Genomic DNA, 16,645 nt, shown 5'->3' on the forward strand with positions numbered 1-16,645 from the left:
GTAGTGTAGTAATGTAGTGTAGTGTAGTAGTGTAGTGTAGTGTAGTAGTGTAGTAGTGTAGTGTAGTAGTGTAGTGTAGTAGTGTAGTGTAGTAGTGTAGTGTAGTGCAGTGTAGTGTAGTAGTGTAGTAGTGTAGTGTAGTAGTGTACTGTAGTAGTGTAGTGTAGTAGTGTAGTGTAGTGCAGTGTAGTGTAGTGTAGTGTAGTAGTGTAGTGTAGTAGTGTACTGTAGTAGTGTAGTGTAGTAGTGTAGTGTAGTAGTGTAGTGTAGTAGTGTACTGTAGTAGTGTAGTAGTGTAGTGTAGTAGTGTAGTGTAGTAGTGTAGTGTAGTGCAGTGTAGTGTAGTGTATTAGTGTAGTGTAGTAGTGTACTGTAGTAGTGTAGTGTAGTAGTGTAGTGTAGTGCAGTGTAGTGTAGTGTAGTAGTGTAGTGTAGTAGTGTAGTAGTGTAGTGTAGTGTAGTACTGTAGTGTAGTAGTGTAGTAATGCAGTGTAGTGTAGTAGTGTAGTGTAGTAGTGTAGTAGTGTAGTAGTGTAGTAGTGTAGTGTAGTGTAGTGTAGTAGTGTAGTGTAGTAGTGTAGTAGTGTAGTGTAGTGTAGTGTAGTACTGTAGTAGTGTAGTAGTGTAGTACTGTAGTAGTGTAGTGTAGTAGTGTAGTAGTGTAGTGTAGTGTAGTGTAGTGTAGTGTAGTAGTGTAGTGTAGTGTAGTAGTGTAGTAGTGTAGTACTGTAGTAGTGTAGTGTAGTAGTGTAGTGTAGTGTAGTGTAGTAGTGTAGTGTAGTGTAGTAGTGTAGTGTAGTGTAGTAGTGTAGTGTAGTGTAGTAGTGTAGTGTAGTATAGTAGTGTATTGTAGTGTAGTGTAGTGTAGTGTAGTAGTGTAGTGTAGTGTAGTGTAGTGTAGTGTAGTGTAGTGTAGTGTAGTGTAGTAGTGTAGTACTGTAGTAGTGTAGTGTAGTGTAGTGTAGTAGTGTAGTATTGTAGTAATTTAGTAGTGTAGTGCAGTGTATTAGTGTAGTGTAGTTTTAGTGTAGTAGTGTAGTGTAGTGTAGTGTAGTGTAGTAGTGTAGTGTAGTGTAGTGTAGTGTAGTGTAGTAGTGTAGTGTAGTGTAGTGTAGTGTAGTAGTGTAGTTTAGTGTAGTGTAGTACTGTAGTAGTGTAGTAGTGTAGTAGTGTAGTGTAGTAGTGTAGTGTAGTAGTGTAGTACTGTAGTACTGTAGTACTGTAGTAGTGTAGTGTAGTGTAGTGTAGTAGTGTAGTGTAGTGTAGTGTAGTAGTGTAGTACTGTAGTAGTGTAGTGTAGTGTAGTAGTGTAGTGTAGTAGTGTAGTAGTGTAGTACTGTAGTAGTGTAGTGTAGTGTAGTAGTGTAGTGTAGTGTAGTGTAGTACTGTAGTACTGTAGTAGTGTAGTGTAGTGTAGTGTAGTAGTGTAGTGTAGTAGTGTAGTACTGTAGTACTGTAGTAGTGTAGTGTAGTGTAGTGTAGTAGTGTAGTGTAGTGTAGTGTAGTAGTGTAGTACTGTAGTAGTGTAGTGTAGTGTAGTAGTGTAGTGTAGTAGTGTAGTACTGTAGTACTGTAGTACTGTAGTAGTGGAGTGTAGTGTAGTGTAGTAGTGTAGTGTAGTGTAGTAGTGTAGTGTAGTAGTGTAGTGTAGTGTAGTGTAGTGTAGTAGTGTAGTGTAGTGTAGTGTAGTGTAGTGTAGTAGTGTAGTACTGTAGTAGTGTAGTGTAGTGTAGTAGTGTAGTAGTGTAGTGTAGTAGTGTAGTGTAGTAGTGTAGTACTGTAGTAGTGTAGTGTAGTAGTGTAGTGTAGTAGTGTAGTAGTGTAGTGTAGTAGTGTAGTAGTGTAGTGTAGTGTAGTACTGTAGTAGTGTAGTAGTGTAGTGTAGTGTAGTAATGTAGTGTAGTAGTGTAGTGTAGTACTGTAGTAGTTTAGTAGTGTAGTAGTGTAGTGTAGTGTAGTAGTGTAGTGTAGTGTAGTAGTGTAGTGTAGTAGTGTAGTAGTGTAGTAGTGTAGTACTGTAGTAGTGTAGTAGTGTAGTAGTGTAGTGTAGTAGTGTAGTGTAGTAGTGTAGTGTAGTAGTGTAGTGTAGTACTGTAGTAGTGTAGTAGTGTAGTGTAGTGTAGTAGTGTAGTGTAGTAGTGTAGTGTAGTACTGTAGTAGTGTAGTACTGTAGTAGTGTAGTGTAGTGTAGTAGTGTAGTGTAGTAGTGTAGTGTAGTAGTGTAGTAGTGTAGTAGTGTAGTAGTGTAGTAGTGTAGTACTGTAGTAGTGTAGTAGTGTAGTGTAGTAGTGTAGTGTAGTAGTGTAGTGTAGTAGTGTAGTGTAGTAGTGTAGTGTAGTGTAGTAGTGTAGTGTAGTAGTGTAGTAGTGTAGTAGTGTAGTGTAGTGTAGTGTAGTGTAGTGTAGTACTGTAGTAGTGTAGTAGTGTAGTGTAGTGTAGTAGTGTAGTGTAGTGTAGTAATGTAGTGTAGTGTAGTGTAGTAATGTAGTGTAGTGTAGTAGTGTATATAATATAACCTCTAACCTCTTTCTGGTGGTATTTAATAGCCAGTTTGAGTCTAGCCAGGTCGTAGGCTATCCAGAAGGCCAAAGTTAGTTACTTTAAGGAGCAGTTCTCTCTCTGTGGGTCTAAGCCCAAGAAGTTCTGGGAAACGGTGAAAGACCTGGAGAATAAACCCTCCTCCTCACAGCTGCTGATGTCCCTTCATGGTGATGATGTGGTCGTTACTGACAAGGAGCGCATGGCTGAGCTCTTTAATCACCACTTCATTAAACTTGGTCTGCTGTTGTGAGGCCAGTTGGACGTACTGCCAAATTCTCTAAAATGACGTTGGAGACGGTTATGGTAGAGAAATTAACATTCAGTTCTCTGGAAACAGCTCTGGTGGACATTCCTGCAGTCAGCATGCCAATTGCACGCTCCCTCAAATCTTGAGACATATGTGGCATTGTGTTGTGTGACAAAACTGTATATTTTAGAGTGGCCTTTTATGTATAATGTGTACCTGTGTAATGATCATGCTGTTTAATCAGCTTCTTGATATGCCACACCTGTCAGGTGGATGGATTATCTCTGTAAAGGAGAAAATGCTCACTAACAGGGATGTATACTAATTTGTGGAAAACATTTTAGAGAAATAAGCTTTTTAGGCCTATGGAAAATTTCTGGGATCTTTTATTTCACCTTATGAAAAATTGGACCAACACTTGACATGTTATGTTTATATTTTAATTCAGTTGTTGTTTGTAGTGTAGTAGTGTAGTACTGTAGTAGTGTAGTGTAGTAGTGTAGTGTAGTAGTGTAGTGTAGTAGTGTAGTACTGTAGTAGTGTAGTACTGTAGTAGTGTAGTGTAGTAGTGTAGTAGTGTAGTAGTGTAGTAGTGTAGTGTAGTAGTGTAGTAGTGTAGTGTAGTGTAGTAGTGTAGTGTAGTGTAGTAGTGTAGTAGTGTAGTAGTGTAGTGGTGTAGTGTAGTGTAGTACTGTAGTAGTGTAGTAGTGTAGTGTAGTAGTGTAGTGTAGTGTAGTAGTGTAGTGTAGTAGTGTAGTGTAGTACTGTAGTAGTGTAGTAGTGTAGTGTAGTGTAGTAGTGTAGTGTAGTGTAGTAGTGTAGTGTAGTAGTGTAGTGTAGTACTGTAGTAGTGTAGTAGTGTAGTGTAGTGTAGTAGTGTAGTGTAGTGTAGTAGTGTAGTGTAGTAGTGTAGTGTAGTACTGTAGTAGTGTAGTAGTGTAGTGTAGTGTAGTAGTGTAGTGTAGTAGTGTAGTGTAGTACTGTAGTAGTGTAGTAGTGTAGTAGTGTAGTGTAGTGTAGTAGTGTAGTGTAGTGTAGTAGTGTAGTGTAGTAGTGTAGTAGTGTAGTAGTGTAGTAGTGTAGTGTAGTAGTGTAGTAGTGTAGTAGTGTAGTGTAGTAGTGTAGTGTAGTAGTGTAGTGTAGTAGTGTAGTGTAGTGTAGTGTAGTGTAGTGTAGTACTGTAGTAGTGTATATAGTATAACCTCTAACCTCTTTCTGGTGGTATTTAATAGCCAGTTTGAGTCTAGCCAGGTCGTTTTTGTAGTGTAGTAGTGTAGTGTAGTAGTGTAGTGTAGTAGTGTAGTAGTGTAGTGTAGTGTAGTAGTGTAGTAGTGTAGTGTAGTGTAGTAGTGTAGTAGTGTAGTGTAGTGTAGTGTAGTGTAGTAGTGTAGTAGTGTATATAGTATAACCTCTAACCTCTTTCTGGTGGTATTTAATAGCCAGTTTGAGTCTAGCCAGGTCGTTGTTTGTAGTGTAGTAGTGTAGTGTAGTAGTGTAGTAGTGTAGTACTGTAGTAGTGTAGTGTAGTAGTGTAGTATAGTAGTGTAGTACTGTAGTAGTGTATATAGTATAACCTCTAACCTCTTTCTGGTGGTATTTAATAGCCAGTTTGAGTCTAGCCAGGTCGTTGTTTGTAGTGTAGTAGTGTAGTGTAGTACTGTAGTAGTGTATATAGTATAACCTCTAACCTCTTTCTGGTGGTATTTAATAGCCAGTTTGAGTCTAGCCAGGTCGTTGTTTGTAGTGTAGTAGTGTAGTGTAGTACTGTAGTAGTGTATATAGTATAACCTCTAACCTCTTTCTGGTGGTATTTAATAGCCAGTTTGAGTCTAGCCAGGTCGTTGTTTGTAGTGTAGTAGTGTAGTGTAGTAGTGTAGTAGTGTATATAGTATAACCTCTAACCTCTTTCTGGTGGTATTTAATAGCCAGTTTGAGTCTAGCCAGGTCGTTGTTTGCCTCCTCCTCCAGTAGGTTGAGGTCGTCTCTGTAGTTCAGGATCATCTCCAGCTCTCTGGAGCTCCTGGTCTGATCCAGAAGGTCTTTAGCAAACTGCTTACACTGTTGGGATAACTCCTCATACTCCGACTTAAACTCATTCTCCACCTGGAATAAAGGGAGAGCAGAGTATATTCATTAATTAATTCAATGAAAAACCCTGGGCCCTAAAGATCATCATAAGTTTACCATGGAGGCAAGGGATATTCATTTACAAAATCAACCAACCAGCCGGCCAGCCAATTGGCCAATCAGCCAGCCAGCCAACCAATCAGCCAGCCAGCCAGCCAATCAGCCAGCCAGCTAATAAGCCAACCAACCAACCAATCAGCCAGCTAATCAGCCAATCAACCAAGCAACCAGCCAGCCAGCCAGCTAATAAGCCAACCAACCAGCCAACTAACCAATCAGCCAATCAGCCAGCTAATCAACCAATCAGCCAATCAACCAATCAGCCAACCAACTAATCAATCAGCCAATCAACCAATCAGCCAATCAACCAATCAGTCATTCGCCCCCTTGATCAATCCTCACCTTACTGAGTTCCTCTAGTTCCCAGCTCAGTCTGAATGCTGTGAGGAAGGGGTCTTCACTGGAAAGGGCGATGAGGGAGGGGCTGGACAGGGCTCGGTAGATGTTGAGACGGGATCGGGAGTGGCGAAGGCTGTCCACATCCGAGCTGGACACACACTCCACACAGTTACAACGCACCTGGAGACATGATTACAAGTTGGACATCTGGATCAAAAAGTTCCGAACAGAAAAGCAGCAGGACTCCTTTATCTGCTTCCATAATGTCAACACCTTTATATCAAACCCACCTCAAGTGGACACCCCTTTCTGCACCACACACAAAAAAAAAATGCTATATTAAAAACAACTCAATTTGGGTAAATATTGGACATAATAACCCATTGCCAGTGCCCAGGTTGGGTCGTTGATGCTGGGTTATTGAACTACGATCAGAGATGGGCAGTATCTTTTGTCACATATATTTGAAATACGTATTTTAATTACTTCTGAGTATTTTGTATGTTGTACTACAGTGGGCTGAACTACACTCCAATGTATTTCGTAAAAAAAATACTTTCAAAAGCTGCAAATTGTATTTTCAAAATACAAAATACTTTCCTATACTGAATAATATAAAATAGCACTATACTACTTAATAATATACTATACCACTATACTACTTCATAATTTCCATACCATTATACTACTGTATCATGTACTATACCACTATATAATATACTATACCATTATACTACTGCATAATATACTATACCACTATATAATATACCATTATACTACTGCATAATATAATATACCACTATACTACTGCATAATATACTATACCAATATACTAATGTATCATATACTATACCACTATATAATATACTATACCACTATACCACTATATAATATACTATACCACTATACTACTGTATCATGTACTATACCACTATACTACTGTATTATATACTATACCACTATAATACTGTATTATATACTATACCACTATACTACTGCATAATATACTATACCACTATACTACTGCATAATATACTATACCACTATACTACTGTATTATATACTATACCACTATACTACTGCATAATATACTATACCACTATACTACTGTTGTATATACTATACCACTATACTACTGCATAATATACTATACCAATATACTACTGTATCATATACTATACCAATATACTACTGTATCATATACTATACCACTATACTACTGCATAATATACTATACCACTATACTACTGTATTATATACTATACCACTATACTACTGCATAATATACTATACCAATATACTACTGTATCATATACTATACCACTATACTACTGTATCATATACTATACCACTATACTACTGCATAATATACTATACCAATATACTACTGGATAATATACTATACCAATATACTACTGCATAATATACTATACCACTATGCTCCTGGTATGGTTAAAGTACCTCGTGTGGTTGTGGAACAGCCACTCCTTTCTGCACCAGTAATTTGATGATCTCATAGTTGTTGGTGTGAGCTGCCAGAATGATGGGTGTGATGTCAGGAGTGAAGTCAGAGAACTGCTTGTCCAATAGGATCGGAGGAACCTGGAGAGAGGGCGGGGCAGAGGGAAAGCCAGGTAGGGATCAGTCAAACAATCCATCCACCAATCAACCAATCAATTAATCAACCAACTAACCAACCAATCAATAAATCAACTCATCAACCAATCATTCAACTAATCAATCAATCAATCAATCAACAATTAACAAATCATTCAATCCATCCATATTAATAATGGTATTTTTTTTTACATCAACAGTAGTCACAAAGTGCTTTACAGTAACCTGGCCAAGAGCAAGCAGAATCAGAGTGGATTATGGGTATTCAGTGAGGAAGGGAGGGAGGGGGGGGGGGGTTCTACTAAGCTATCATATGGAATTGTTTTAAGATGGTCATACCATGGATCATTTGTCTATTTGATTTAGAATTTTAGGACCGCTGCAGGTATCCCAGAAAAATATTTAACAATTATTTGATAAAATATTGTATTTGGCCTTGAATAACACATTCATAAATGGCAAAACAGTCAATAAATACATCATAAAGGTTTTGAAGTGTCTGTCGTATATATCTAGGAGATTTAAGAAAGCACAGGAAATATACATGTACAGTTGAAGTCGGACGTTTACATACATTTAGGTTGGAGTCATTAAAACACGTTTTTCAACCACTCCACAAATTTCTTGTTAACAAACTATAGTCTTGGCAAGTCGGTTAGGACATCTACTTTGTGCATGCCACAAGTAATTTTTCCAACAATTGTTTACATACAGACTATTTCACTTATTATTCACTGTATCACAATTCCAGTGGGTCAGAAGTTGACTGTGCCTTTAAACAGCTTGGAAAGTTCCAGAAAATGATGTCATGGCTTTAGACGCTTCTGGTAGGCTAATTGACATCATTTGAGTCAATTGGAGGTGTATCTGTGGATGTATTTCAAGGCCTACCTTCAAACTCAGTGCCTCTTTGCTTGACATCATGGGAAAATCAAAAGAGATCAGCCAAGACCTCAGAAAAATAATTGTAGACCTCCACAAGTCTGGTTCATCCTTGGGAGCAATTTACAAATGCCTGAAGGTACCACGTTCATCTGTACAAACAATAGTACGCAAGTATAAACACCATGGGACCACGCAGCCGTCATACCACTCAGGAATGAGACGCGTTCTGTCTCCTAGAGATGAATGTATGTTGGTGCGAAAAGTGCAAATCAATCCCAGAACAACAGCAAAGGACCTTGTGAAGATCCTGGAGGAAACAGGTACAAAAGTATCTATATCCACAGTAAAACGAGTCCTATATCGACATAACCTGAAAGGCCGCTCAGCAAGGAAGAAGCCACTGCTCCAAAACCGCCATAAAAAAAAAGACAGACTACGGTTTGCAACTGCACATGGGGACAAAAATCGTACTTTTTGGAGAAATGTCCTCTGGTCTGATGAAACAAAAATAGAACTGTTTGGCCATAATGACCATCGTTGTTATGAGTGTGATAGAAGGAGTCAGGCGCAGGAGGGTGAATCACCGAATACAGAGTTTATTCCATCGTACACAATTGCGGTAGATAGCGACACACGAAAACAGGCACAGGGGAAATATCTACCCTGGCAATAACAACGTGCGAGTAGCTCCACCGAGCTACACTACTCTCACAATAAACAATTACCCACAAGGACAAGGGGGCAGAGGGAACACTTATACATGGACTAATGAGGGGATAAGAACCAGGTGTGTGTGATTGACAAGACAAGACAAATGGGATGATGAGATATGGAGCGGCAGTGGCTAGAAGGCCGGTGACGACGAACTCCGAAGCCTGCCCGAACAAGGACGGGAGGCAGCCTCGGCGGAAGTCGTGACAATCATTATGTTTGGAGGAAAAAGGGGTTTGCTTGCAAGCCGAAGAACACCGTCCCAACCGTGAAGCACGGGGGTGGCAGCATCATGCTGTGGGGGTGCTTTGCTGCAGGAGGGACTGGTGCACTTCACAAAATAGATGGCATCACGAGGAAGGAAAAGTATGTGGATATATTGAAGCAACATCTCAAGACATCAGTCAGGAAGTTAAAGCTTGGTCGCAAATGGGTCTTCCAAATGGACAATGACCCCAAGCATACTTCCAAAGTTGTGGCAAAATGGTTTAAGGACAACAAAGTCAAGGTATTGGCCTCAATCCTATAGAAAATGTGTGGGCAGAACTAAAAAAGCGTATGCGAGCAAGGAGGCCTACAAACCTGACTCAGTTACACCAGCTCTGTCAGGAGGAATGGGCCAAAATTCACCCAACTTATTGTGGGAAGCTTGTGGAAGGCTATCCGAAACATTTGACCCAAGTTAAACAATTTAAAGGCAATGCTACAAAATACTAATTGAGTGTATGTAAACTTCTGAACCACTGGGAATGTGATGAAAGAAATAAAAGCTGAAATAAATAATGACCTCTACTATTATTCTGACATTTCACATCCTTAAAATAAAGTGGTGATCCTAACTGACCTAAGACAGGGAAGTTTTACTAGGATTAAATGTCAGGAATTGTGAAAAACTGAGTTTAAATGTATTTGGCTGAGGTGTATGTAAACTTCCGACTTCAACTGTATATATATATATATACAGTACCAGTCAAAAGTTTGGACACACCTACTCGTTCAAGGGTTTTTCTTTATTTTTACTTTTTTCTTCATTGTAGAATAATAGTGAAGACATCAAAACTATGAAATAACACATATGGAATCATGTAGTAACCCAAAAAGTGTTAAACAAATCCAAATATATTTTATATTTGATATTCTTCAAATAGCCACCCTTTGCCTTGATGGCAGCTTTGCACACACTTGGCATTCTCTCAACCAGCTTCACCTGGAATGCTTTTCCAACAGTCTTGAATGAGTTCCCACATATGCTTGTTGGCTGCTTTTCCTTCACTCTGCGGTCCAACTGATCTCAAACCATCTCAATTTGCTTGAGGTCGGGGGATTGTGGAGGCCAGGTCATCTGATGCAGCACTCCATCACTCTCCTTCTTGGTCAAATAGCCCTTACACAGCCTGGAGGTGTGTTGGATCATTGTCCTGTTGAAAAACAAATGATAGTCCCACTAAGCCCAAACTAGATGGGATGGCGTATCGCTGCATAATGCTGTGGTAGCCATGCTGGTTAAGTGTACCTTGAATTCTAAATAAATCACAGACAGTGTCACCAGCAAAGCACCCCCACACCATAACACCTCCTCCTCCATGCTTTACGGTGGGAACTACACATGCAGAGATCATCCATTCACCCACACCACGTCTCACAAAGACACGGCGGTTGGAACCAAAAATCTCAAATTTGGACTCCAGACCAAAGGACAAATTTCCACCAGTCTAATGTCCATTGCTCGTGTTTCTTGGCCCAAGCAGGTCTCTTCTTCTTATTGGTGTCCTTTAGTAGTGGTTTCTTTGCAGCAATTCGACCATGAAGGCCTGATTCACACAGTCCCCTCTGAACAGTTGATGTTGAGATTTGTCTCTTACTTGAACTCTGTGATGCATTTATTTGGGCTGAAATCTCTGAGGCTGGTAACTATAATGAACTTATCCTCTGCAGCAGAGGTAACTCTGGGTCTTCCATTCCTGTGGCAGTCCTCATGAGAGCCAGTTTCATCATAGCGCTTGATGGTTTTTGCGACATCACTTGAAGAAACTTTCAAAGATCTTGTAATTTTCCGTATTGACTGACCGTCATGTCTTAAAATAATGATGGACTGTCATTTCTCTTTGTTTATTTGAGCTGTTCTAACTTGGTCTTTTACCAAATAGGGCTATCATCTTGTATACCCCCCCTACCTTGTCACAACACAACTGATTGGCTCAAACGCATTAAGGAAAGAAAGACATTTCACAAATTAACTTTTAAGAAGGCACACCTGTTAATTGAAATGCATTCCAGGTGACTACCTCATGAAGCTGGTTGAGAAAAACTCAAGAGTGTGCAAAGCTGTCATCAAGGCAAAGGTTGGCTATTTGATTTGTTGAAAACCTTTTTGGTTACTACATGATTCCATATGTGTAGTTTCATAGTTTTGATGTCTTCACTATTATTCTACAATGTAAAAATAAAGAAAAACCCTTGAATGAGTAGGTGTGTCCAAACTTTTGACTGGTAGTGTATATTGGACACCTTTAACCACTTTGTTGGCACAAAACTACTTCCATACTTCCATTAAATTTTTAAACTCGTACCGGTTACTTTCAGATGTAGAGCAAAACGGAGAACACCATCGTGTTCGTGAGAGTCTCCCCTTTCCATAGAGGGGTCATATTAGTTTGTAGCCCAAATAGTTCTGACACTACAGACAGAGGTTTGGCACATCGGCGGTACCGACTTCAGACGAGTCCCGTGGGGCTTGTGGGGGTCGTAGAGCAAAACGGAGAACATCCAATGTGTTCGTTATTCAAACGGTTCATACTCTACAGACGTTTTCGTGAGAAGACAGATTTTCGGGATGTCTCCTGGTCTGACAAACATTCCTGTAGCTCTGCCACATTCCACCACAGATGCGGAAGGACGACGTCGGCGGATGTGGTGGATTGAGACACAGCCCATAAAAAAAACCTCTCTCTTGCTTACTACACGGACAGACTTGAATTGGGATTATTTTATTATAAATAAATAATAATATAATAAATAAGGTAGGGGTTTCGTTATTATGTTAATTCAATTGATGTACATTTGAGTCAATAGACTATTTTCTAACCATAGACGTCAAATGGTTCTGGGATTGATTGCTCTGGCCTGCACAGCCCATTTATTTATTCCTTTTATTTTGTATTGGTTGCAATTGTGAACAATACTCAGCCCTGTGTTATAGAGATCAATTTTCATTTTTTTTTTTTTTTATATAGCCCTTCTTACATCAGCTAATATCTCGAAGTGCTGTACAGAAACCCAGCCTAAAACCCCAAACAGCTAGTAATGCAGGTGTAGAAGCACGGTGGCTAGGAAAAACTCCCTAGAAAGGCGAAAGCCTAGGAAGAAACCTAGAGAGGAACCAGGCTATGAGGGGTGGCCAGTCCTCTTCTGGCTGTGCCGGGTGGAGATTATAACAGAACCATGCCAAGATGTTCAAAAATGTTCATAAGTGACAAGCATGGTCAAATAATAATCAGGAATAAATCTCAGTTGGCTTTTCATAGCCGATCATTAAGAGTTGAAAACAGCAGGTCTGGGACAGGTAGGGGTTCCATAACCGCAGGCAGAACAGTTGAAACTGGAATAGCAGCAAGGCCAGGCGGACTGGGGACAGCAAGGAGTCACCACGGCCGGTAGTCCCGACGATGGTCCTAGGGCTCAGGTCTCTCAGTTGGCTTTTCATAGCCGATCATTAAAGAGTTGAAAACAGCAGGTCTGGGACAGGTAGGGGTTTCGTAGCCGCAGGCAGAACAGTTGAAACTGGAATAGCAGCAAGGCCAGGCGGACTGGGGACAGCAAGGTGTCATCATGCCCGGTAGTCCTGACGTATGGTCCTAGGGGCTCAGGTTCTCAGAGAGAAAGAGAGAACGAGAGAATTAGAGAGAGCATACTTAAATTCACACAGGACACTGGATAAGACAGGAGAAGTACTCCAGGTATAACCAACTAACCCCAGCCCCCGACACATAAACTACTGCAGCATAAATACTGGAGGCTGAGACAGGAGCGGTCCGGAGACACTGTGGCCCCATCCGAAGAAACCCCGGACAGGGCCAAACAGGAAGGATATAACCCCACCCACTCCGCCAAAGCACAGCCCCCGCACCACTAGAGGGATATCCCCAACCACCAACTTACAATCCTGAGACAAGGCCGAGTATAGCCCACAGAGGTCTCCACCACAGCACAAACCAAGGGGGGCGCCAACCCAGACAGGAAGATCACGTCAGTAACTCAACCCACTCAAGTGACGCACCCCTCCCAGGGACGGCATGAAAGAGCACCAGCAAGTCAGTGACTCAGCCCCTGCAACAGGGTTAGAGGCAGAGAACCCCAGTGGAGAGGGGAACCGGCCCGGCAGAGACAGCAAGGGCTGTTCGTTGCTCCAGCCTTTCCGTTCACCTTCACACTCCTGGGCCAGACTACACTCAATCATATGACCTACTGAAGAGATAAGTCTTCAGTAAAGACTTAAAGGTTGAGACCGAGTCTGCGTCTCTCACATGGGTAGGCAGACTGTTCCATAAAAATGGAGATCTATAGGAGAAAGCCCTGCCTCCCGCTGTTTGCTTAGAAATTCTAGGGACAATTAGGAGGCCTGCGTCTTGTGACCGTAGCGTACGTATTGGTATGTACGGCAGGACCAACTCGGAAAGATAGGTAGGAGCAAGCCCATGTAACCGCTTTATAGGTTAACAGTAAAACCTTGAAATCAGCCCTTGCCTTAACAGGAAGCCAGTGTAGGGAAGCTAGCACTGGAGTAATATGATCAAATTTCTTGGTTCTAGTCAGGATTCTAGCAGCCGTATTTAGCACTAACTGAAGTTTATTTAGTGCTTTATCCGGGTAGCCGGAAAATAGAGCATTGCAGTAGTCTAACCTAGAAGTAACAAATGCATGGATTAATTTTTCTGCATCATTTTTGGACAGAAAATTTCTGATTTTTGCAATGTTACGTAGATGGAAAAAAAAAATGAATAGAATAGATGAATAGAGAGCACTCAGCCCTGTGTTATAGAGATTAATAGAGAACACTCAGCCATGTGTTATAGAGATGAATAGAGAGCACTCAGCCCTGTGTTATAGAGATGAATAGAGAGCCCTCAGCCCTGTGTATATGAGATGAATAGAGAGCACTCAGCCCTGTGTTATAGAGATGAATAGAGAGCACTCAACCCTGTGTTATAGAGATTAATAGAGAACACTCAGCCATGTGTTATAGAGATGAATAGAGAGCACTCAGGCCTGTGTTATAGAGATGAATAGAGAGCACTCAACCCTGTGTTATAGAGATTAATAGAGAGCACTCAGCCCTGTGTTATAGAGATGAATAGAGAGCACTCAGCCCTGTGTTATAGAGATGAATAGAGAGCACTCGGCCCTGTGTTATAGAGATGAATAGAGATCACACAGCCCTGTGTTATAGAGATGAATAGAGAGCACTCAGCCCTGTGTTATAGAGATGAACAGAGAGCACTCAGCCCTGTGTTATAGAGATGAATAGAGAGCACTCAGCCCTGTGTTGTAGAGATGAATAGAGAGCACTCAGCCCTGTGTTATAGAGATGAATAGAGAGCACTCAGCACTGTGTTATAGAGATGAATTGAGATCACTCAGCCCTGTGTTCTAGAGATGAATAGAGAGCACTCAGCCCTGTGTTATAGAGATTAATAGAGAGCACTCAGCCCTGTGTTATAGAGATGAATAGAGAGCACTCAGCCCTGTGTTATAGAGATGACTGGAGAGCACTAAGTCCTGTGTTAGAGATGAATAGAGAGCACTCAGCCCTGTGTTATAGAGATGAATAGAGAGCACTCAGCCCTGTGTTATAGAGATGAATAGAGAGCACTCAGCCCTGTGTTATAGAGATGAATAGAGAGCACTCAGCCCTGTGTTATAGAAAAGAATAGAGAGCACTCAGCCCTGTGTTATAGAGATGAATAGAGAGCACTCAGCCCTGTGTTATAGAGATGAATAGAGAGCACTCAGCCCTGTGTTATAGAGATGAATAGAGAGCACTCAGCCCTGTGTTATAGAGATGAATAGAGATCACTCAGCCCTGTGTTATAGAGATGAATAGAGAGCACTCAGCCCTGTGTTATAGAGATGAATAGAGAACACTCAGCCCTGTGTTATAGAGATGAATAGAGAGCCCTCAGCCCTGTGTATATGAGATGAATAGAGAGCACTCAGGCCTGTGTTATAGAGATGAATAGAGAGCACTCAACCCTGTGTTATAGAGATTAATAGAGAGCGCTCAGCCCTGTGTTATAGAGATGAATAGAGAGCACTCAGCCCTGTGTTATAGAGATTAATAGAGAGCACTCAGCCCTGTGTTATAGAGATGAATAGAGAGCACTCAGCCCTGTGTTATAGAGATTAATAGAGAGCACTCAGCCCTGTGTTATAGAGATTAATAGAGAGCACTCACTTTACACGTCATAAACGTAGTAGAGCCAGTCAGCTGTTATTCCTGACCATTTCAGGAAGGTAATGGGAGTTCTAGGCAGTTGCTGACTACCAATCCAGTCCATTCTCCTTCCCCTAACACTCTCTCTCTCTGAGCCCCCAACATGTTTAGTGTTGTTCCAAAGCAGTGTAGGTAAAAACCATTCAGGGAGTAAGATAACCTCTGGGATATAGGGAATAGACGAACGCAGCCCCAGTCACGCAGAGGATCAGGACAAATCAGAGGCATATTTAATACATGTCTTGTATTGAAGATTCCTTTTATTTCATATCTTTTCAGACAATAATTTAGCTTAAGAACAAACTCAGTCTCTGATCAGCTTATCTCCTTCTGTCTAACCCCCTCAGATAACTGCTGTCACTCACACCGACTGGAAGACAGGAGTGTGTGAATGTGTGTAAAATAGATTCCATCTCTTTATTTTAATGAAAACATCCTTCATCTGATCTCACTGATGGAGAGAGCAAGGAAAAAAATAAAGGACAAATGGAGGGAGAGAGGAAAATAAGGTGGTTGCCTTTCCCATTGCCCTTTGGGCCCCGGTTAAAAGTAGTGAACTAAGGAGAAAAGGCCATGGTGTCATTTGGGACAAAGACAGGGTTAGTCACAGACAGGGTTAGTCACAGACAGGGTTAGTCACAGACTGTGTTAGTCACAGACAGGGTTATTAGTTACGGACAGGGTTATTAGTTACAGACAGGGTTATTAGTTACAGACAGGGTTATTATTCACATATGGGTTTATTAGTCACAGACTGTGTTAGTCACAGACAGGGTTATTAGTTACGGAAAGGGTTATTAGTTACAGACAGGGTTATTAGTTACAGACAGGGTTATTAGTTACAGACAGGGTTATTAGTTACAGACAGGGTTATTAGTTACGGACAGGGTTATTAGTTACGGACAGGGTTATTAGTTACAGACAGGGTTATTAGTTACAGACAGGGTTATTAGATGCAGACAGGGTTAGTCACAGACAGGGTTATTAGTTACGGACTGGGTTATTAGTCACAGACTGTGTTAGTCACAGACAGGGTTATTAGTTACGGACAGGGTTATTAGTTACAGACAGGGTTATTAGTTACAGACAGGGTTAGTCACAGACAGGGTTATTAGTTACAGACAGGGTTAGTCACAGACAGGGTTAGTCACAGACAGGGTTATTAGTTACAGACAGGGTTAGTCACAGACAGGGTTAGTCACAGACAGGGTTAGTCACAGACAGGGTTAGTCACAGACAGGATTATTAGTCACAGACAGGGTTATTTACAGACAGGGTTATTAGTCACAGACTGGGTTATTATTCACATATGGGGTTATTAGTCACAGACTGTGTTAGTCACAGACAGGGTTATTAGTTACGGACAGGGTTATTAGTTACAGACAGGGTTATTAGTTACAGACAGGGTTATTAGTCACAGACTGGGTTATTAGATGCAGACAGGGTTAGTAGTTACAGACAGGGTTATAAGTCACAGACAGGGTTAGTCACAGACAGGGTTAGTCAGAGACAGGGTTAGTCAGAGACAGGGTTAGTTAGAGACAGGGTTATTAGTTACGGACAAGGTTAGTTACAGACAGGGTTAGTCAGAGACAGGGTTAGTCAGAGACAGGGTTAGTTAGAGACAG

General features: G+C 41.1%; 1 protein-coding gene across 1 annotated transcript in view; it reads right to left on the bottom strand.

The window, feature by feature from the left end:
• LOC121541364 (short transient receptor potential channel 4-like) overlaps positions 1 to 16,645 on the bottom strand; it is a 68,937-nt gene that overhangs the window by 33,542 nt on the left and 18,750 nt on the right. The window contains exons 3-5 of the mRNA XM_041850343.2: positions 6,776 to 6,916; positions 5,318 to 5,494; positions 4,691 to 4,891 (exon numbers count right to left, since the gene is read on the bottom strand). Of these exons, the coding sequence (XP_041706277.1) occupies positions 4,691 to 4,891; positions 5,318 to 5,494; positions 6,776 to 6,916 (519 nt within the window). The remainder of the gene's footprint in view (positions 1 to 4,690; positions 4,892 to 5,317; positions 5,495 to 6,775; positions 6,917 to 16,645) is intronic.

The sequence above is a fragment of the Coregonus clupeaformis genome, chromosome 27 (genome assembly GCF_020615455.1).
Source record: "Coregonus clupeaformis isolate EN_2021a chromosome 27, ASM2061545v1, whole genome shotgun sequence".
Classification (NCBI taxonomy): domain Eukaryota; kingdom Metazoa; phylum Chordata; class Actinopteri; order Salmoniformes; family Salmonidae; genus Coregonus; species Coregonus clupeaformis.